Source organism: Rhinoderma darwinii, chromosome 3 (assembly GCF_050947455.1).
Source record: "Rhinoderma darwinii isolate aRhiDar2 chromosome 3, aRhiDar2.hap1, whole genome shotgun sequence".
Lineage (NCBI taxonomy): Eukaryota > Metazoa > Chordata > Amphibia > Anura > Rhinodermatidae > Rhinoderma > Rhinoderma darwinii.
The window spans coordinates 293,989,887-294,007,170 of record NC_134689.1 but is presented as its reverse complement, the minus strand read 5'-3'; the positions used below and the strand labels follow the sequence as shown (position 1 = coordinate 294,007,170).

General features: G+C 41.3%; 1 protein-coding gene across 3 annotated transcripts in view; it reads right to left on the bottom strand.

Annotated features, from left to right (window-relative positions):
- Positions 1-17,284, bottom strand: part of EFL1 (elongation factor like GTPase 1) — a 312,225-nt gene that overhangs the window by 239,349 nt on the left and 55,592 nt on the right. For all 3 annotated transcript variants that reach the window (XM_075858080.1, XM_075858078.1, XM_075858081.1), the window contains exons 11-12: positions 15,603-15,725; positions 10,167-10,266 (exon numbers count right to left, since the gene is read on the bottom strand). In XM_075858080.1, the coding sequence (XP_075714195.1) occupies positions 10,167-10,266; positions 15,603-15,725 (223 nt within the window). The remainder of the gene's footprint in view (positions 1-10,166; positions 10,267-15,602; positions 15,726-17,284) is intronic.

Sequence of the window (17,284 nt, the reverse complement as noted above, 5' to 3'; positions counted from 1 at the left end):
TCCTATTTTTTATGGGTCATTTCAAAGGCACGTAACGCCTTCCTGTAAATATACGGAAGGTGTCCGTGGGCAATAGAAATTTATGGGTCCATACTTTGATCCGCAATTATGGTCCGTAATTGCGGATCAAAATTACGGCCGTTTGCATGGGGCCTAACTAATAGGCTGTAAGCCGGCACGGTGCACTACGCATAACCATGTGACTGGCAACATTTTAGAAGCTTTATCTGTGTGCAATGAGAATACTAAGCAGCCACCGACCTCATGAAGAAGTAGCTGTGAGAGTGGCTTTTCATCAGTATATTGTACCGGAGCAATCTCCCTCTATGTAGCATTGTGGTTTGTCTGCATCCTGTTGGGAATTGGTGTGTGTACCTGCCCTTGTGAGTAAGCATGGCCTGGTTCAGTGATTTTAACCCCTTCCCTCTTTAGCCACTTTTGACCTTCCTGACAGAGCCTCATTTTTCAAATCTGACATGTGTCACTTTATGTGGTAATAACTCCGGAATGCTTTCACCTATCCAAGCGATTCTGAGATTGTTTTCTCGTGACACATTGGACTTTATGTTACTGGCAAAATTTGCTCGATATGTTCAGTATTTAATTGTGAAAAACACCAAAATGTAGCTAAAAATTGCAAAAATTAGCATTTTTCTCAATTTAAATGTATCTGCTTGTAAGACAGGCAGTTATACCACCCAAAATTGTTGCTAATTAACATCCCCCATATGTCTACTTTAGATTGGCATTGTTTTTTGAACATCCTTTTATTTTTCTATGACCTCACAAGGCTTAGAACTTTAGCAGCAATTTCTCACATTTTCAAGAAAATTTCAAAAGGCCATTTTTACAGGGGCCAGTTCAGTTGTGAAGTGGCTTTGAGGGCCTTATATATTAGAAACCCCCAAAAAGTCACCCCATTTTAAAAACTGCACCCCTCAAAGTATTCAAAACAGCATTTAGAAAATGTCTTAACCCTTTACACATTTCACAGGAATTAAAGCAATGTAGAGGTGAATTTTACAAATTTCATATTTTTTTGCAGAAATAAATTTTTAGTACAATTTTTTTTATAACACAGAAGGTTTTACCAGAGAAATGCAACTCAATATTTGTTGCCCAGTTTCTGCAGTTTTAGGAAATATCCCACATGTGGCCGTAGCGTGCTACTGGACTGAAGCACCGGCCTCAGAAGCAAAGGAGCACCTGGTGGATTTTGGGGCCTTATTTTTGTTAGAATAAATTTTAGGCACCATGTCAGGTTTGAAGGGCTCTTGCGGTGCCAAAACAGTCAAAATCCCCCAAAAGTGACCCCATCTGGGAAACTACACACCTCAAGGAAATTATCTAGGGGTACAGTGAGCATTTTGACCGCACAGCTTTTTTACAGAAATTATTAGAAGTAGGCCGTGAAAATTAAAATCAACATTTCTTCAAAGAAAATGTAGGTTTAGCGATTTTTTTTCTCATTTTCACAAAGACTAAAGGAGAAAAAGCACCGTAAAATTTGTAAACCAATCTCTCCCGAGTAAAACAATGCCCCACATGTGGTAATAAACGGTTGTTTGGAGACACGGCAGGGCTGAGAAGGGAAAGAGCGCTATTTGGCTTTTGGAGCTCAAGTTTAGCAGGAATGGTTTGCGGAGGCCATGTCATATTTACAAAGTCCCTGAGGAGACAAAACAGTGGAAACCCCCCACAAGTGACCCCATTTTGGAGACTACACCCATTGAGGAAATTATCTAGGGGTATAGTGAGCTCTTTGACCCCACAGGTTTTTTGCAGAAATTATTGGAAGTAGGCCCTGAAAATAAAAATCAACATTTTTTCAAAGAAAATGTAGGTTTAGCTTATTTTTACTCATTTCCACAAGGACTGAAGGAGAAAAAGCACCACAAAATTTGTAAAGCAATTTCTCCCGAGTAAAACAATGCCCCACATGTGGTAATAAACGGCTGTTTGGAGACACGGCTTGGCTTAGAAGGGAAAGAGCGCTATTTGGCTTTTTGAGATCACATTGAGCAGGAATGGTTTGCGGCGGCCATGTCACATTTGCAAAGCCCCTGAGGGGAAAAAACAATGAAAACGCCCAAAAAGTGACACCATTTAGGAAACTACACCTCTTGAGGAATTCATCTAGGGGCGTAGTGAGCATTTTGACCCCACAGATGTTTCATAGATTTTATTAGAATTGGGCAGTGAAAATAAAAACAATCCTTTTTCTTCAATAAGACGTAGCTTTAGCGCAAATATTTTCATTTTCGCAAAAATAAAGGAAAAAAAGAACCCAACATTTGTAAAGCAATTTCTACCGAGTACGGCAATACCCCATATGTGGTCATAAACTGCTGTTTGGGCACACGGCAGGGCTCAGAAGGGAAGGACCGCCATTTGGAGTTCAGATGTTTCTGGATTGGTTTCTGGGCGCCTGTGGGCCCAAAACAGTGGAAACTCCCCAGAAGTGACCCCATTTTGGAAACTACACCCCTCAATGCATTTACCTACGGGTGTAGTGAGCATGTTAACCCTGCAGGTGTTTTGTAGAAATTAGTGTGAACTCGATGTTGCAGAGTGAAAATGGGATTTTTTCCACAGATATGTGGACAATATGTGGTGCCCAGCTTGTGCCACCATAACGAGACAGCTCTCTAATTATTATGCTGGGTTTCCTGGTTTTAGAAACACCCTACATGTGGCCCTAATCTCTTGCCTGGACAGTCGACCAGGCTCAGGAGTGAAAGGGTACCATGTAAAATTGAGGCCTAATTTGGCGATTTACAAAGTATTGGTTCACAACTGCAGAGGCTCAGATGTGAAATAATAAAAATAAACCCCTGGGAAGTGACCCCATTATGGAAACTGCACCCCTCAAGGCATTTATTAAGGGGTGTAGTGAGCATTTTCACCCCACAGATCTTTTCCATAAATGAATGCGCTGTGGATGGTGCAAATTAAAAATTTATATTTTTCCCTAGATATGCCATTCAGTGGCAAATATGTCGTGCCCAGCTTATGCCACTGGAGACACACACCCCAAAAATTGCTAAAAGGGTTCTCCCGGGTATGACAGTGCCATATATGTTGAAGGAAACTGCTGTTTGGGGACGCTGTAGGGTTCAGATGGGAGGAAATGCCATTTGGCTTTTGGAGCGTGGATTTTGCTTGGTAGTAGTTTTGTTTGGAGTCTTACTGGTGTTTCCGTTTATAATGTAGGGCATATGTAAGCGGGGCGGAGTATATAAGGGGCATAGTCAGGTGGTATAATAACGGGGTAAAAAAAAATAAAATGATCCATAGATGTGTGTTACGCTGTGAAGCAATCCTTTCCGCACAGGCCAGTGTCGCACTGATAAATGGTGTCATTTCTTATCACCCTTTTGGTCCACACTCGGCACCTTTGTAGTTTGGGGAATTTTGCTGGGAAGTGTTGTCCTGGTATAATACGGGCACCGTCGCTTCCAGCGGATATGTTTGGGCCCTCCCTTTCCTGGTTCCCTAATTTTGGGTCCTTGAAAAATCGCCTCTTCAAACAGAAGAAATGTTCCCCTCGGGCACAACTGCATATTTTTTTATTTCCTGACTTATTGGAGCCATAACTAATTTTATTTTTCATAGACGTAGCGGTATGAGGGCTGGTTTGTTGCGGGACGAGCTGTAGTTATTATTGGTACCATTTTGGGGTACATGTGACTTTTTGATCACCTTTTATCCTATTTTTTGGGATGCCAGGTAAACAAAAAAATGCAATTCTGGCACAGCTTTTTTCGTTTTTTTTTTATACAGCGTTCACCACGCATTATAAATTACATGTTAACTTTATTCTGCGGGTCAGTACGATTCCGGCGATACCTAATTTATAGCACTTTTTCATGTTTTACAACTTTTTGCACAATAAAATTACTTTTGTAAAAAGAATGTATTTTTTCTGTCGCCAAGTTGTGAGAACCATAACTTTTTAATTTTTTTGTCGACGGAGGTGTATGAGGGCATGTTTTTTGCGGGACGAGCTATAGTTTTTATAGGTACCATTTTTGGATACGTGCGACTTTTTGATCACTTTTTATTCTAATATTTGTAGGGCAAAGTGACCAAAAAACAGAAACTCTGGTAACGTTTTTTACGGTTTTTTTTACGCTGTTCACCGCGTGCAATAAATAATATAATATTTTGATACCTCCGGTCGTTACGGTCGTGGCGATACCAAATACATATGGTTTATTATTATTTTTCAATAATAAAGGACTTGATAAGAGTAAAAGGGGGATTGTGTTTTATTTGATTACTTGAAACTTTTATTGTTTTCAAACTTTTATTTTGTGCACTTTTTTTTACACTTTTTTATACTTTTTTTACACTTTTTCTCAAGTCCCACTAGGGGACTTGAAGGTCCAACGGTCAGATTTTTTTTTTTCTAATACATTGCACTACCTATGTAGTGCAATGTATTAGATCTGTCAGTCATTCACTGACAGCAAGCCGATTAGGCTTCGCCTCCCGGCGGGGCCTAAATCGGCTTCCGTAATGGCAGAGCAGGAGACCATTGTGTCTCCTGTTGCCATAACAGCAGTCGCCAGTCCCGATTGCCTGTCAGGGCTGGCGATCTGCTAGTAACCGCTACGATGCAGCAATCGCTTTCGATTGCTGCATCGAAGGGGTTAATGGCAGGGATCGGAGCTGGCTCCGGTTCCTGCCGTTACAGGTGGATGTCAGCTGTACAGTACAGCTGACTTCCACCGCTGATGACGCCGGATCAGCTCCTGACCCGGCGCCATCTTGCCGACAGCTACGGAAGCCGATCAGGCTCCGCCGCCGGGCGGATCTTGACCGGCTTCGGTGCTAGGCAGACCGGGAGGCCAGTATTAGGCCTCCGGTTGCCATTGCAGCCACCGGAACCCCGGCAATTTCATTACTGGGGTTCCGATGAGCTGAAAACACCTTAAGTGCAGCGATCGCGTTTGAGCGCTGCATTTAAGGGGTTAATGGCGGGGATCGAAGCTAATTTCGGTCCCCGCCGTTACAGCCGGATGTCAGCTGTAAGATACAGCTGAGATCCGGTGATGATGGGACCGGCTCAGCTTCTGAGCCGGTCCCAAACATTTGGCGTACATGTACGGCAAGATGCGGGAAGTCAGTACTTTCCATGACTTACATGTACGGCAAATGTCGGGAAGGGGTTAAAGAAAGTTTAGTGGCATCAGACTGAAGAAATTATAGCTGGGACACTAAGACGACCCATCCATCACATTTCCTTCTTATGCTTATGTTCAATGTTGCTTACCTCCAGGAGATAAAAACCTGGCCTGGTCACATGATAAATCACACAAGTGCATGATTCGCTACAAGAGAGAGCGCTGATAACTATGCTGTAACAATTCATGCACTTGTGTAATCACATGAAGAGTCTTCAATGACAGCAAGCAGAGTTCTTGAAGACTGTAAGGAATTGATACACAAAGTATATTGGAAAATTGTATAACTGTTATACAATGAAGGAACTTTATTTGTTGAAACTGGAACACCCATTTTAAGGCTCTGTTCACATCTACCTTGGAGACGTCATGCAGGGCCTTTGTCACATATTTCGCCAGATTTGATGGGAGGAATAGCGCTGGATGCACATGAACACCCCTACGGAACCCAATGGAGCCAATAAGTCAATTAAGTCCATCAGGTGCCGTGGTATTCGTCAAATGACGTGTCCGACACTGCATCGTGTTTTCCGTTATAAATGGAAACCACAATGAAAATTTAAACAGAACCGAACCTCGCTGGACCAAAACTATGAATAAGTGGACCAATACTTACCAGTATTATACTGCCTTATACAAAATATGGATACAGAGCATTCTAATTAGAAGTAATCTCCAGGATGTGTAATGGGGATGCTTATATAGGATTGGCAAAGAAGTGCAGGGAAAACTCCAGATTTTGGTATGTGTCGTTCACATTTTAGGCCCTGTTCACACGGAGTATTTTGACGAGCTTTTTGGAGCGGAAACCGCTCTGCAAAACTCGTCAAAGTCTGGCCGAAAATTCCTCCCATTGATTTCAATGGGAGGCGGGGGCGGTTTTCTCCCGCGAGCGGTAAAACCTCCTCGCGGGAGAAAGAAGGGACATGCCCTATCTTCGTGCGTTTACGCCTCTGACCTCCTATTGACATCAATGGGAGGCAGACAAAGCGTACTTCGCAGAGTTTTTTGCCCGTAGCACTCAATGGCTGCGGGCGAAAAACGCAGCGAAAATCGTGGCAAACGACGTGCAGGAAGGACAAAATCTGCCTTAGAATCCCTAACAGAATTTTGAGGCAGAATTTTCCTCCTGCAAAAAACTCCGTGTGAACGATGCCTTAGGCTATGTTCACACGGAGTATTTTGCAGGAGGAATATCTGCCTCCAAATTCCGTTTGGAACTTTGAGGCAAATTTTCCTTTCCCTGCACGCCGATTTTCGCGCCGTTTTTCGCCCGCGGCCATTGAGCGCCGCGGGCATAAAACACCGTGAAATACGCTTTCTCTGCCTCCCATTGAAGTCAATGGGAGGTCAGAGGCGTAAACGCCTGAAGATAGGGCATGTCGCTTCTTTTTCCCGCGAGGCAGTTTTACTGCTCGCGGGGAAAAAACGCAGACGCCTCCCATTGAAATCAATGGGAGGCGTTTTCGTGCCGTTTTTGCCGAGTTTTGCGACGCGGTTTCCGCGTCAAAAAACTCGGCAAAATACTCCGTGTGAACATAGCCTAAGGCTGTGTTCATACAGAGTTTTTTTTGCAGGAGGAAAATCTGCCTCAAAATTCCGTTTGGAATTTTGAGGCAGATTTTCCTCTGCCTGCATGCCGATTTTCACGAAATACGCTTTCTCTGCTTCCCATTGATGTCAATGGGAGGTCAGAGGCGTAAACGCCCGTAGATAGGGTATGTCCCTTCATTTTTCCGCAAGCCGGTTTTTCCGCACACGGGAAAAAAACACCTCCGCCTCCCTTTGAAATCAATGAGAGGCATTTTCGGACGTTTTTTGGTGCGTTTTGCGGCGTGGTTTCCACATAACAAAACTCTTCAAAAACTCTGTGTGAACCCAGCCTTAGAGTGATCACCATGCTTTTTGCAGTTTTTCAGTGGTGAATTATGGAGTGTTGTATCTTTTATCCTGGCTCCAGTTAGTATGTATTCTCCATTCCTGAGAAACCACCGCCCGTCTTTAGTATGTAAGAAGTGAGTCATAGACTATTGTTGACGGTCTGTCTTAATAAAAGTTATGTTTTATTACTACCAGTCCAGTGAACTAGATGACATAAAAAGGTGAATACACGCTTTGTTTCTAGAGTATAATTCTCAGCAGATATTACAGTATACAAAGCAATAGACATACGCTCAATAAAACAGACACATAAGTGGTCAGGCCCCTGTTATAATGCCAGCACATTTGATTTCTAAAATACTCTGCACTGCTGTGAACATTCAGATGCTTCACGTGTCAGGGGTTAAACTTCCACAAATCACAATATTGAGCAGTACTATGTGATTTCTTTTTTTATTTTTTATTCAATACAATATGAAATTCCATACAAGTAAGGAATAAAGAAAATACAATTATGCACATTTTTACATTTTCCCCCTAGTCCCACCCCCCACCCTCTCAAGACCGATCTTGGTTAAAGAAAAAAAAACAAAAATAACAAAAATTCTTACCACTCCCCCCAATAGGTTTTACAGTGTTTGCCTTGATTATAGATTTTCTCATATTTCATTATAATTTTCACATTATTTACCCAAGCATTAAACTCCGGTGGGGAGCTAGATATCCACTTTCTAACTATTAGTAATTTTGCAATAAATAATAGTTTTATTAATCCACATTTTTTTTCCTTAGAAATATTTAATTTGGAATCACCCAGCAATACCAGTTGAGGTTGAAACACTATATCTGGATCTATTTTTTCCAAAATGTTTTAAAAAAATTCTATCCCAGTAGTCAGCAATCTTAATACAATTCCATAACATGTGCAAATAGTGTGCGTCCGCGGCACCACATCTGGGGCAGTTAGAAGCTTTATTAAATCGAGAACTTACTCAAAAGGACTGGCGTATAGTAAAGCCTATGTATCAAATTGAACTGAATAAGCTGATGGTTCATGCTTATCGATACTTTACAAATATTTTGAAATATTATGTTCCAATCAAGAACACAATCGTTATTCAATTCCTTCTCCCATTTTATAACACAATTAAATTTTATTTTCCTTGACTTTATTTCCATCAGGGATTTATACAACCTGGAGAGGTTTTTTTTTCACATTTGTATTTTCTCAGTTTTTTGTAAAAGTCATCCATATGGTCTTTATTGAGAGGGTTGCCATCTTTAAATTTATGAAATGCGTGCTTTAATTGGATATAGGAGAATGTTTCCTTCTCCGTCAAGTCAAAATCAACTGATAATTTTTCCCATGTTTTGATTTTTTCTTCTTCCATTATATCTAGTACATATCTAATCCCTTTAAGTTTTAACAATGGTAACTCTGGGATAGCATTACATTCTTCTATATTAAGATTGTGCCATAACGGGGAAAAGGATAAAAAACCATTTCGACCAGTCATATTTCTTAAACTATTCCAGCATTCATGCAGGAGTTGTGCCGTCAACACGTTTTCCATAACTCCAGATTTTAATTGACCAGATTCTAACACCTCATAAATATCTGAAAAGCGGCCTTTAATGTTAGTGATCAACCATTGTAAGAACTCGGCCTTATCCCATTCTTGTATGTATTGTTAGGGTATGTTCACACGCTGAGAGGCAGTTACGTGTGAAAAGACAGACTGTTAACAGCTGCCTCGTTTCACACGTAAAAGCTCCTCCTCGTAATTTACGAGGCGTCTGAGACGCTCTTAAACCTTGAGCCGTGCTTCATTGATTTCAATGAAGAACGGCTCAAATTACGTGGCAAAGAAGTGTCCTGCACTTCTTTGCCGAGGCAGTAAATTTACGGGTCGTCGTTTGACAGCTGTCAAACGACGACTCGTAAATAACAGGTCGTCTGCACAGTACGTCGGCAAACCCATTCAAATGAATGGGCAGATGTTTGCCGACGTATTGTAGCCATATTTTCAGACGTAAAACGAGGCATAATACGCCTCGTATACGTCTGAAATTTGGCCGTGTGAACATACCCTAATTGTGCTGCTAAGTAATATACTCGAATATCTGGAAATGCTAGTCCTCCTTGTTCTCTTGAAGGACATAAGTAGTCTAGCTTAATCCGAACTCTCTTCCTTCCCCAAATCAGGTTATTAAAGATAGTTATGATTTTCTTAAAATATTTATCTTGTATCCACACCGGGGTAACCCCAAAAACACATAAAAGTTTGGGGATCAGCACTGTTTTAATCAAGACAATTTTATCGGCTTTTGATATTGGCAATTCGTTCCATATTCTTATTTTTTTTTCCATTTCGTTTATAAGGGGGAGCAAATTATAATCCAAAAATTCTTTTATATTATCTGAAATTTCTATACCCAAATATCTAAAACTTTCTCCTGGATATATGATTCGAATTTTTGTTTGTAGTACTAAATCGCTTTTATCTAGTGGCATTAATATGGATTTTTCCCAATTGATCTTTAGACCAGAATAGAATCCAAATCTTTGAATAATAGATATAACATAATCCAATTTTTCTTCCGGGTTCGTCAAGAAAAATAAAAGGTCGTCAGCACATAAGATAATTTTATCCTCTTCCCCCCTAGCTCCAAAACCCACAATATTTCCATCCTCTCTGATCAAACAGGCGAGAGGTTCCATTGCCAATGCAAAGAGTAGGGGAGAAAGCGGACAACCCTGTCTTGTACCCCTACTTAAATTGAAAAATTCTGAGTTCTCACCATTTATGTTAATGTTTGCTCTACGACCATTATATAATAATTTAACCATTCCTATAAAAGATTCTCCAAAACCTTGCTTTCTCATGACTGCCCATAAATAGCCCCACTCCACTCTGTCAAATGCTTTAACTGCATCGAGAGACAGAATGGAGCGGGGGGCCTCTCCTGGTGTAACTTGAATATTCCCAAATACCCGACGAACACACTGGTTGACCGTTCTACCAGAAATAAATCCCTGCTGATCACTATGTCCTACAGTAGAGATTACTTTAGCCAACCTATGTAATTTCTTACCTCTGCTTGTTCTGGGGTAGAGCTTTTGCATCAACAACAAACATTTTGGAGACAAACACAATGACCGGTGCGTTCTCATCACTGCAACACTGCAGAAAAGCTGAGAAAGAGAAAAACAAGATGTATCAGAAAATCAGGTCAAGTTTGAGGAGTGATCGATCGCACCTGTCTGCGCTTCCTGTACTGGCAGAGTATATTATTTCTGTGGGGCCTTGGGACGGTGCTCGTAGTACTAATTTATTTACTGAGAGATTCAATCATTCAGAAAAACGGACTCACCTTCAGACATTTCTGCAATTTATTCTTCTTTTTAATAGATTTATATAGCGCCTGCTCGAGGCCATTATCAAAAATATTTTGTTATTTACTTTGAGCAATGACCTTTCCCTAAGTGCAAACCATTTATTGCTATTTGTCTTCTATATACGAAGCTTTAATTTCAGAAATGTGTCCCGAAAAAGTCTCACCAATGCAAAGAGCAGTTTGAATCACACATGGCCTTGGATCAAGACTCAATCAGGGGCCATGAAAATTGCATAGTGTCTTTTTGAATTGCCCCCAATGTGATATATGCAAACAAAATGTCAATATTTTTGCTTTACAAATCAATAGACAGAGTTATGTATAATCTCACGATTCTAGTGTAGAATTAAAGGGATTATCCAACATTCAGACTTACACAAAATGCACCAAACCTATAAGAAATAAGATAAAAAAACTGACACTGAAACATACTTACAATTAAAATCTACTCCAGTCCCATCCCCCGGCTCGCCTATGGTCCCTGCTGGGCCTGTGTATGCACTAGGCTTCAGTGATGCTGCTTCCATGGTAATGCAATGTCACACCGCTGCATGCCCATTAGTTGCAGGGTGTTGAGACGTTGCGTCCACAGTAAGGTATCATCCTGTGGCCTAGCATCACTGAAGCCTAGGGTATACCGGGGCCAGGCAGCTTGGGAACATGCACCTTGAAAAAAATAGTGTCGTTTAAGCGCTACCTAGTCAGACTAGTCCTAAAGGGGTATTCTAAAGAACAGTACTTGCCCCAATTCGCACTTCAATACGTTTGTGAATTTGGTGCAGGTTGCCATTTTTGCAAACTTATAAAAGGGGTCAATTTGCTGACTTAACTTGTGTGGCAATGCCATGAACACCAAAATAGATATCCAGGATCCCACTTTACTAGGCCTCATTTTTATCAATATATGTCTAGCAGATATCTGAAATCTTTTACTCATTGATGGATTCGTTGCTTGTAGTTTATAATAATTCTGACCTACTGTAGTGAAAATCCACTCTCAACGCAGGTTTGGTGTTGACTTGCGCTATCAGGGTATGTTCACACGGCCAAATTTCAGACGTATACGAGGCATATTATGCCTCGTTTTACGTCTGAATATACGGCTCCAATACGTCGGCAAACATCTGCCCATTCATTTGAATGGGTTTGCCGACGTACTGTGCAGACGACCTGTTATTTACGCGTCGTCGTTTGACAGCTGTCAAACGACGACGCGTAAAAATACAGCCTCGTCAAAAGAAGTGCAGGACACTTCTTTGGACGTTTTTGGAGCTGTTTTCTCATAGACTCCAATGAAAACAGCTCCAAAAACGGACGTAAAAAACGCAGCGAAAACGGCGCGAAAAACGCCGCGAAAAATGCGAGTTGGTAAAAAAACGTCTGAAAAGCAGGGTCTGTTTTCCCTTGAAAACAGCTCTGGATTTTCAGACGTTTTTGTTGACTACGTGTGAACATACCCTCACACAGCAGCCAATCTGAATTAGCACAGCTGCAGTGTAAAGCATGGGGGAGAAAGCAGTAGCTCAAGATTCTGGTGAGGCAGGAAGTGCATTCCAAGCTACCTTGGAGTCATTGCTCATAGTTGTTACTCAATGGAAGAGGAAGTTTAAGCAGACACCATTGAATAAACTGCATAGCAGGTGAGCAAATACTAGTAGAGATTTTCACATGAATTGTAAGACAACTGCACATTAATTGTTTAAATTAAAACCGAGCAAAGAAAAAAAAAAGTACAAGTAACTTGTTCCTTACACTTACCGCGAAAGATTTACGTGAATAAAAAACACGCGTAAATCTGTCCGTGTGCGTTTCATTTTGCATCAGTTTGCTTTGAGTGTTGCATGTGTTTTTCGCACACTTGCAAGCACTTTTTTTTTTTGTGTTAATGTAATTGATGCCTGAAACACGGACAGCACACAGATGTGCGTCCGTGTGCGGTGCGTGGTTTTCATGCACCCATTGACTTCAATGGGGGACTAAGTGCGTGAAACACACCAATCTAAGACATGCAGTGAGGCATGTGTGAATAGCCCCATTGCAATTAATGGGTCAGTGTGCTGTGCGTTGTTTCAAGGACATAGACGAGAATCACGCTCGTGTGAATGAGCCCTTAGAACAGCCTGCTCATCTGCTTGTGTATTCAAACAAAAGGTAATACAGGGTCAATTACCAGAAGCATTATCATCCTTCTAACCTATAGAATTCAATGTACCAGTGAAGCGTCCTCAGAAGGACAGGTGAAGACATTATAAAGGTACGTGCATTAACGGATCAATAACGCTGCTCATTCTGGGTATTAGCAGTTCAATCATTCCCATGAAAAGAAAACAACACATTAGCTTAAAGGGCCAATAGCTAATACAATTGAAAACCAGTTTCTGGTGTAAATTATAAAATCATAACCAATCTGTCCGCCTGCAGTGGGCAGCCCCTTTTGGACAAGTGCCGGACACGGAGTAAAAGCAAAAAAAGGCGCACATTTTTTCGCAAAATAGAGATGCGTCTAAATTTGTAAGATTATTCTGCCACTAAAGTCCTGCAAATCCCTTGATAAATGAGGGCCTGCATGTGCCAGACAATAATTATATGGCTTCTGGACATATGTGCCAAGGTCCTGCCCTAAACCATTCTTTGATAGCTCTCAGGTTTGGTGTCATGGAAATGACTAGAGAAAATAGGCATTAGACATACGGTAATTTGGTTTCCTGCAAGTCTTCATGACAGCACCCAGGCATTTCCACCCCTTCAAAATGGTTATAAAAATATGAAATATTGCAGTTTTGGAATCTGTCTCTTTGGTGGTTTCGTTATAATAACACTCAAGCCTTAAACATCCTGCCATTGGTTCATGGCAGAAAACACAGGCGTCTTGAACCTGCTGCAGGTTACATATTACATTTAGCACACAAAAATTATAATTCTTAAAGGGTAACTAAACACCCAAACTTCTGACATGTCATATTGACATGTCAGAAGTTTTGATTGGTGGCGGTCCAATCACGGAGACCCCCACCAATCGCTAAAACGAACCGGCAGAAGTGCACGTGTGAGCGCTGAGCCGCTTAGTTTCTGTTCAGCTTTTTCCAGAAATCAATGTAGCGGTCTACCGTCTCAATAGAAAGTCTATGAGCCCGTACTCCGCTACATCAGCTTTCCAGAAAAAGGCGATCAGAAAAGAAGCGGCTGAGCGGTCACACGAGCACTTCTGCAGCTTCGTTTTAGCGATTGGTGTGGGTCTCAGTGCTCGGATCCCCACCAATCAAAACTTGATGTGTCACTATTACATGTCAGAAGTTTGTTGAACGTTTAGTTACCCTTTAACAAGCTGCTAAAAAAAATATAAAGAAAAATGACCTCAGCATCATTGACATCATAGCTCAATGCAAGATAAAACCCAACAAAAAGGTTGAAGAGTTCAATAACTGTCCAGCTGAGACTTAACGGGAAGCTTTACATGGAAAACAACAAATCAATCCCCCTAATGTTCTCCATTTGTAATATAAGCCTACGTGCTTACAAGAAACGAGTGTGAACCAAATGTCTTACCGCTTGCACCAAGGAATTCAATACTGTATGAAACGCTTGTGTCTAGAGATTTGTCCTCAGCGGGGAGAAAAGTCCATCTCCGTGGTTTATAAGCATTAAGGTCATTCTCAGGGAAGGAGCGCTGGATTCACCCAGCACATTTTCCAATACGTTGTACGCAGGCATATATACAGTTAATGAGCACAAAACAAGTCCCTTTGTGCTGAGGCTCATGAACGCAAACTAAACCCAATGATTCCTTTTACAAGAACAATAAACAATCCATTTAACTGGTAATAGCTCAATTACATCTGCAATACAAGGCCGGTTGTGATACAAGAAGGCCGCACACATTCAAGTTCGACATTTCCCTGGAGATTCCCTATGCAGCAATAAATAAATAAACTACACACCCCAATGGAGAGAACAGACGACTCGTAAAATCTGACTTTCTTTGCTACCGTGACACAAAACAGGCTACGAGATATGGCCTAATAGGATCACAGAGGGAGGAAAAGGAGGATTTATTTTTGGAAACTAAAAATCAGTCGAATCCCTAAACTATATGTTAATGGTGACAAAGCAATACACAAAGGGGTTTTCCTATCCGGGACATTTATGACTTATCCACAGGGTGTGGCATAAATGTCACATAGATGCGGGTCCCACCTCTGGGACCTGCACCTATCTCTAGAACGGGGCACCCTAAATCCCGTTCTAGCTTTTTGTGCTCACGCTGCCTCCCGGCCACTTCCTGATTACATGGTCGGGAGTGACGGAAACAGCGAGCTACGCGGTTTCTGTAAGTTCCATAGAACTGCATGCTACGCTGCTTCTGTAACTGCCATTCACTACTATGGGAGTTAAGGAAACCGCGAGCTACGCAGTTTTTTTCTTCATGGTCGGAAATCACACGCTTCAGCTGCAACACAGAGAGGTAGAACAGGGTTTAGGGGGCTTCGTTCTAGATATAGGTGCGGGTCCCAGAGGTGGGACCCGCATCTATCTGACATTTGGGGCATATCCTGTGTATATGTCATAAATGTCCCTAATGGGAAAACCCCATGAGAATATCTGTCCCCTAAAAGTATTTTTGTGTCTATATTAGGCCCAGTTCACACTGCATTTTCTGGTGCTTATTTTGACGCGGACACTGCGTCGGGATCAGCATAAAAAAAAACACCTTAAATCTCCCTCCATTGATTTTAATGGAAATAAAGGATTTTTTTCCAGGCGTTCTTTGTCTGCTCACAAAACAAATGCATCATGCCCTATCTTGGAACGGTTGCCGCCTGTAAACCTCCATTGAAAATCAATGGAAGCCATAAAAAAAAAAACGCCATTAATTTAGAGCGTTTTGGACTAAAAACTGCCCGTGGTATTTGCATTTGCCTAACTAAAGAGAAAAACGCTTAAAAAATAATTTTAAAAAAGTTCAAAAACCTGAGGAATATTGAGGCAGATTTTTTTTCTACTTGACAAAAAAAACGGTATGACAAGTCAACCAACAAAGAGCCAGCTGAAAAAAAATATTGAGGCAGAGGGTAAACACAAAGAAATTAAAAACGGTTGAGACTAAGGATAATAAGAGATAAACATACAACTCACCTGTCTTGAGCTGTTGAGTTTCTATGGGTAGTGAATCAAACAGTCTTGAGCTCCCACATAGTAGCTTCTCCACTCTCTCCTCGGATATATCAAGGGGGCTGGGAAGCTTCTTACACACCATGCCTTCCAGATATGGTTAAAGAAGTAATGTCTAATGTACAACATAGGTGAATGAAAAAATAAAATAGCCATAATCTATGTTAACATCTGCCTCATTGCATGACGCATACTAGCGGCTTTGACTTGTAATATTGGGTTCCTCCAAGGTGTCCGCCATTTTGACGGGAAAAATAGCGCCGCATGCCACACTCTTTTTGCCAACAAATTTGATGGAATCTGCAACAGGGGCTTCAACGCAGATGTGAAAATAGTCTTAGGCAAATTGACTTTAATAATAGGCAATTCGAAACAAATAAAAGAAAAAAGCTATCAAAGACGGACATTAAGTGAGTGGGGGGCGGAGTAGGGGCAGAGAGAAACACACAGACATGCTGCTAGGATTTTGATATCACCTGAGTGTTGGAGTCTCAGCTACACTGCTCATTACTGCTGTATAATGTCCTCCATAATGCAGCTTCTATATATGTGATCGATAGAAGAGGAGAATCCTGCTCTCAAACCTTTAAGTGTGCAGTGTATAGAAGACTTGATAGCAGTTAGGCTCCGCCCACTAGCTCAGAGACAACTGAGAATTAGAGATACAGCCTGCAGAGGGGAAAACTGCTAAATAATGCAGAATACAAGTCATATAATGGCCAGAAATAGTGTTATTCCTCATCTACACACGTATGACCGCTTATTCTGAAAAGTCACAATAAGTTTTAAAAACAAGAATTATTTATTCTTTGCCCCTCCACATTCTGTCATATATATATATATATATATATATATATATATATATATAATTTATTTTTTTTAACATTTTCACACTGCTTTTATTTTGTTTTCTATTTTTTTCTTTTTTACAATGTTCACCTTAAATAATGTTAGTTATATTGATACCAAATATATTATTTACGGTTATGTAACTTTTTTCAATAAACTTTTACCTAAATTTTTTAAAGGTTTGTCTTACATTTTATCTAAATTGTTCTGGCATATCTCCAGGTGGTTTTCTGGACAGAACTGCTGTGTCCTGCATGATCCCTTGGATGACCATAGAAGTCACTTTGCCGGAAAGTGTTAAAAACAAGTTGTAATGTCAGGATAGGGAGACAGACCGGTGAGCCCTAATCTACCCGCCACTCAGTCCCTGCCTACTTGCACAGCCCGTCCTAGGCGACGGTGTACAACTGGGTGACGGTCCCTACGCTCAATATGTGCACGACAGACAAACAAGACAAGGGAACACAAAAGCAAAGGAATGTGGGGCAGTTGCCCACGGCAACACCGTGAGCAACAGAGTAGTGGACGAGCCGAGTCAAACCAGGAGTGTACGTGGTAACAAATGCAGGGCAGGAGAAAAGTCAGTCAAGCCAGGATCAATATGAAGTAGAGGTCAATAGTAATGGCTGGAACAGCAGAGCCATGAAACGGAAGAATCACAGGCAAAGGACAAGCAGCAAATGAAGGTATAAGTAGACCAAGGGCGGGAGCTAGCTCCGTCTGGCCAGGCTGTGATAGGCTCTTCCACTCCTCAGCCTACCAGCCTGAGTGGTAGCAGATAGAGTCACTCTAGCAGA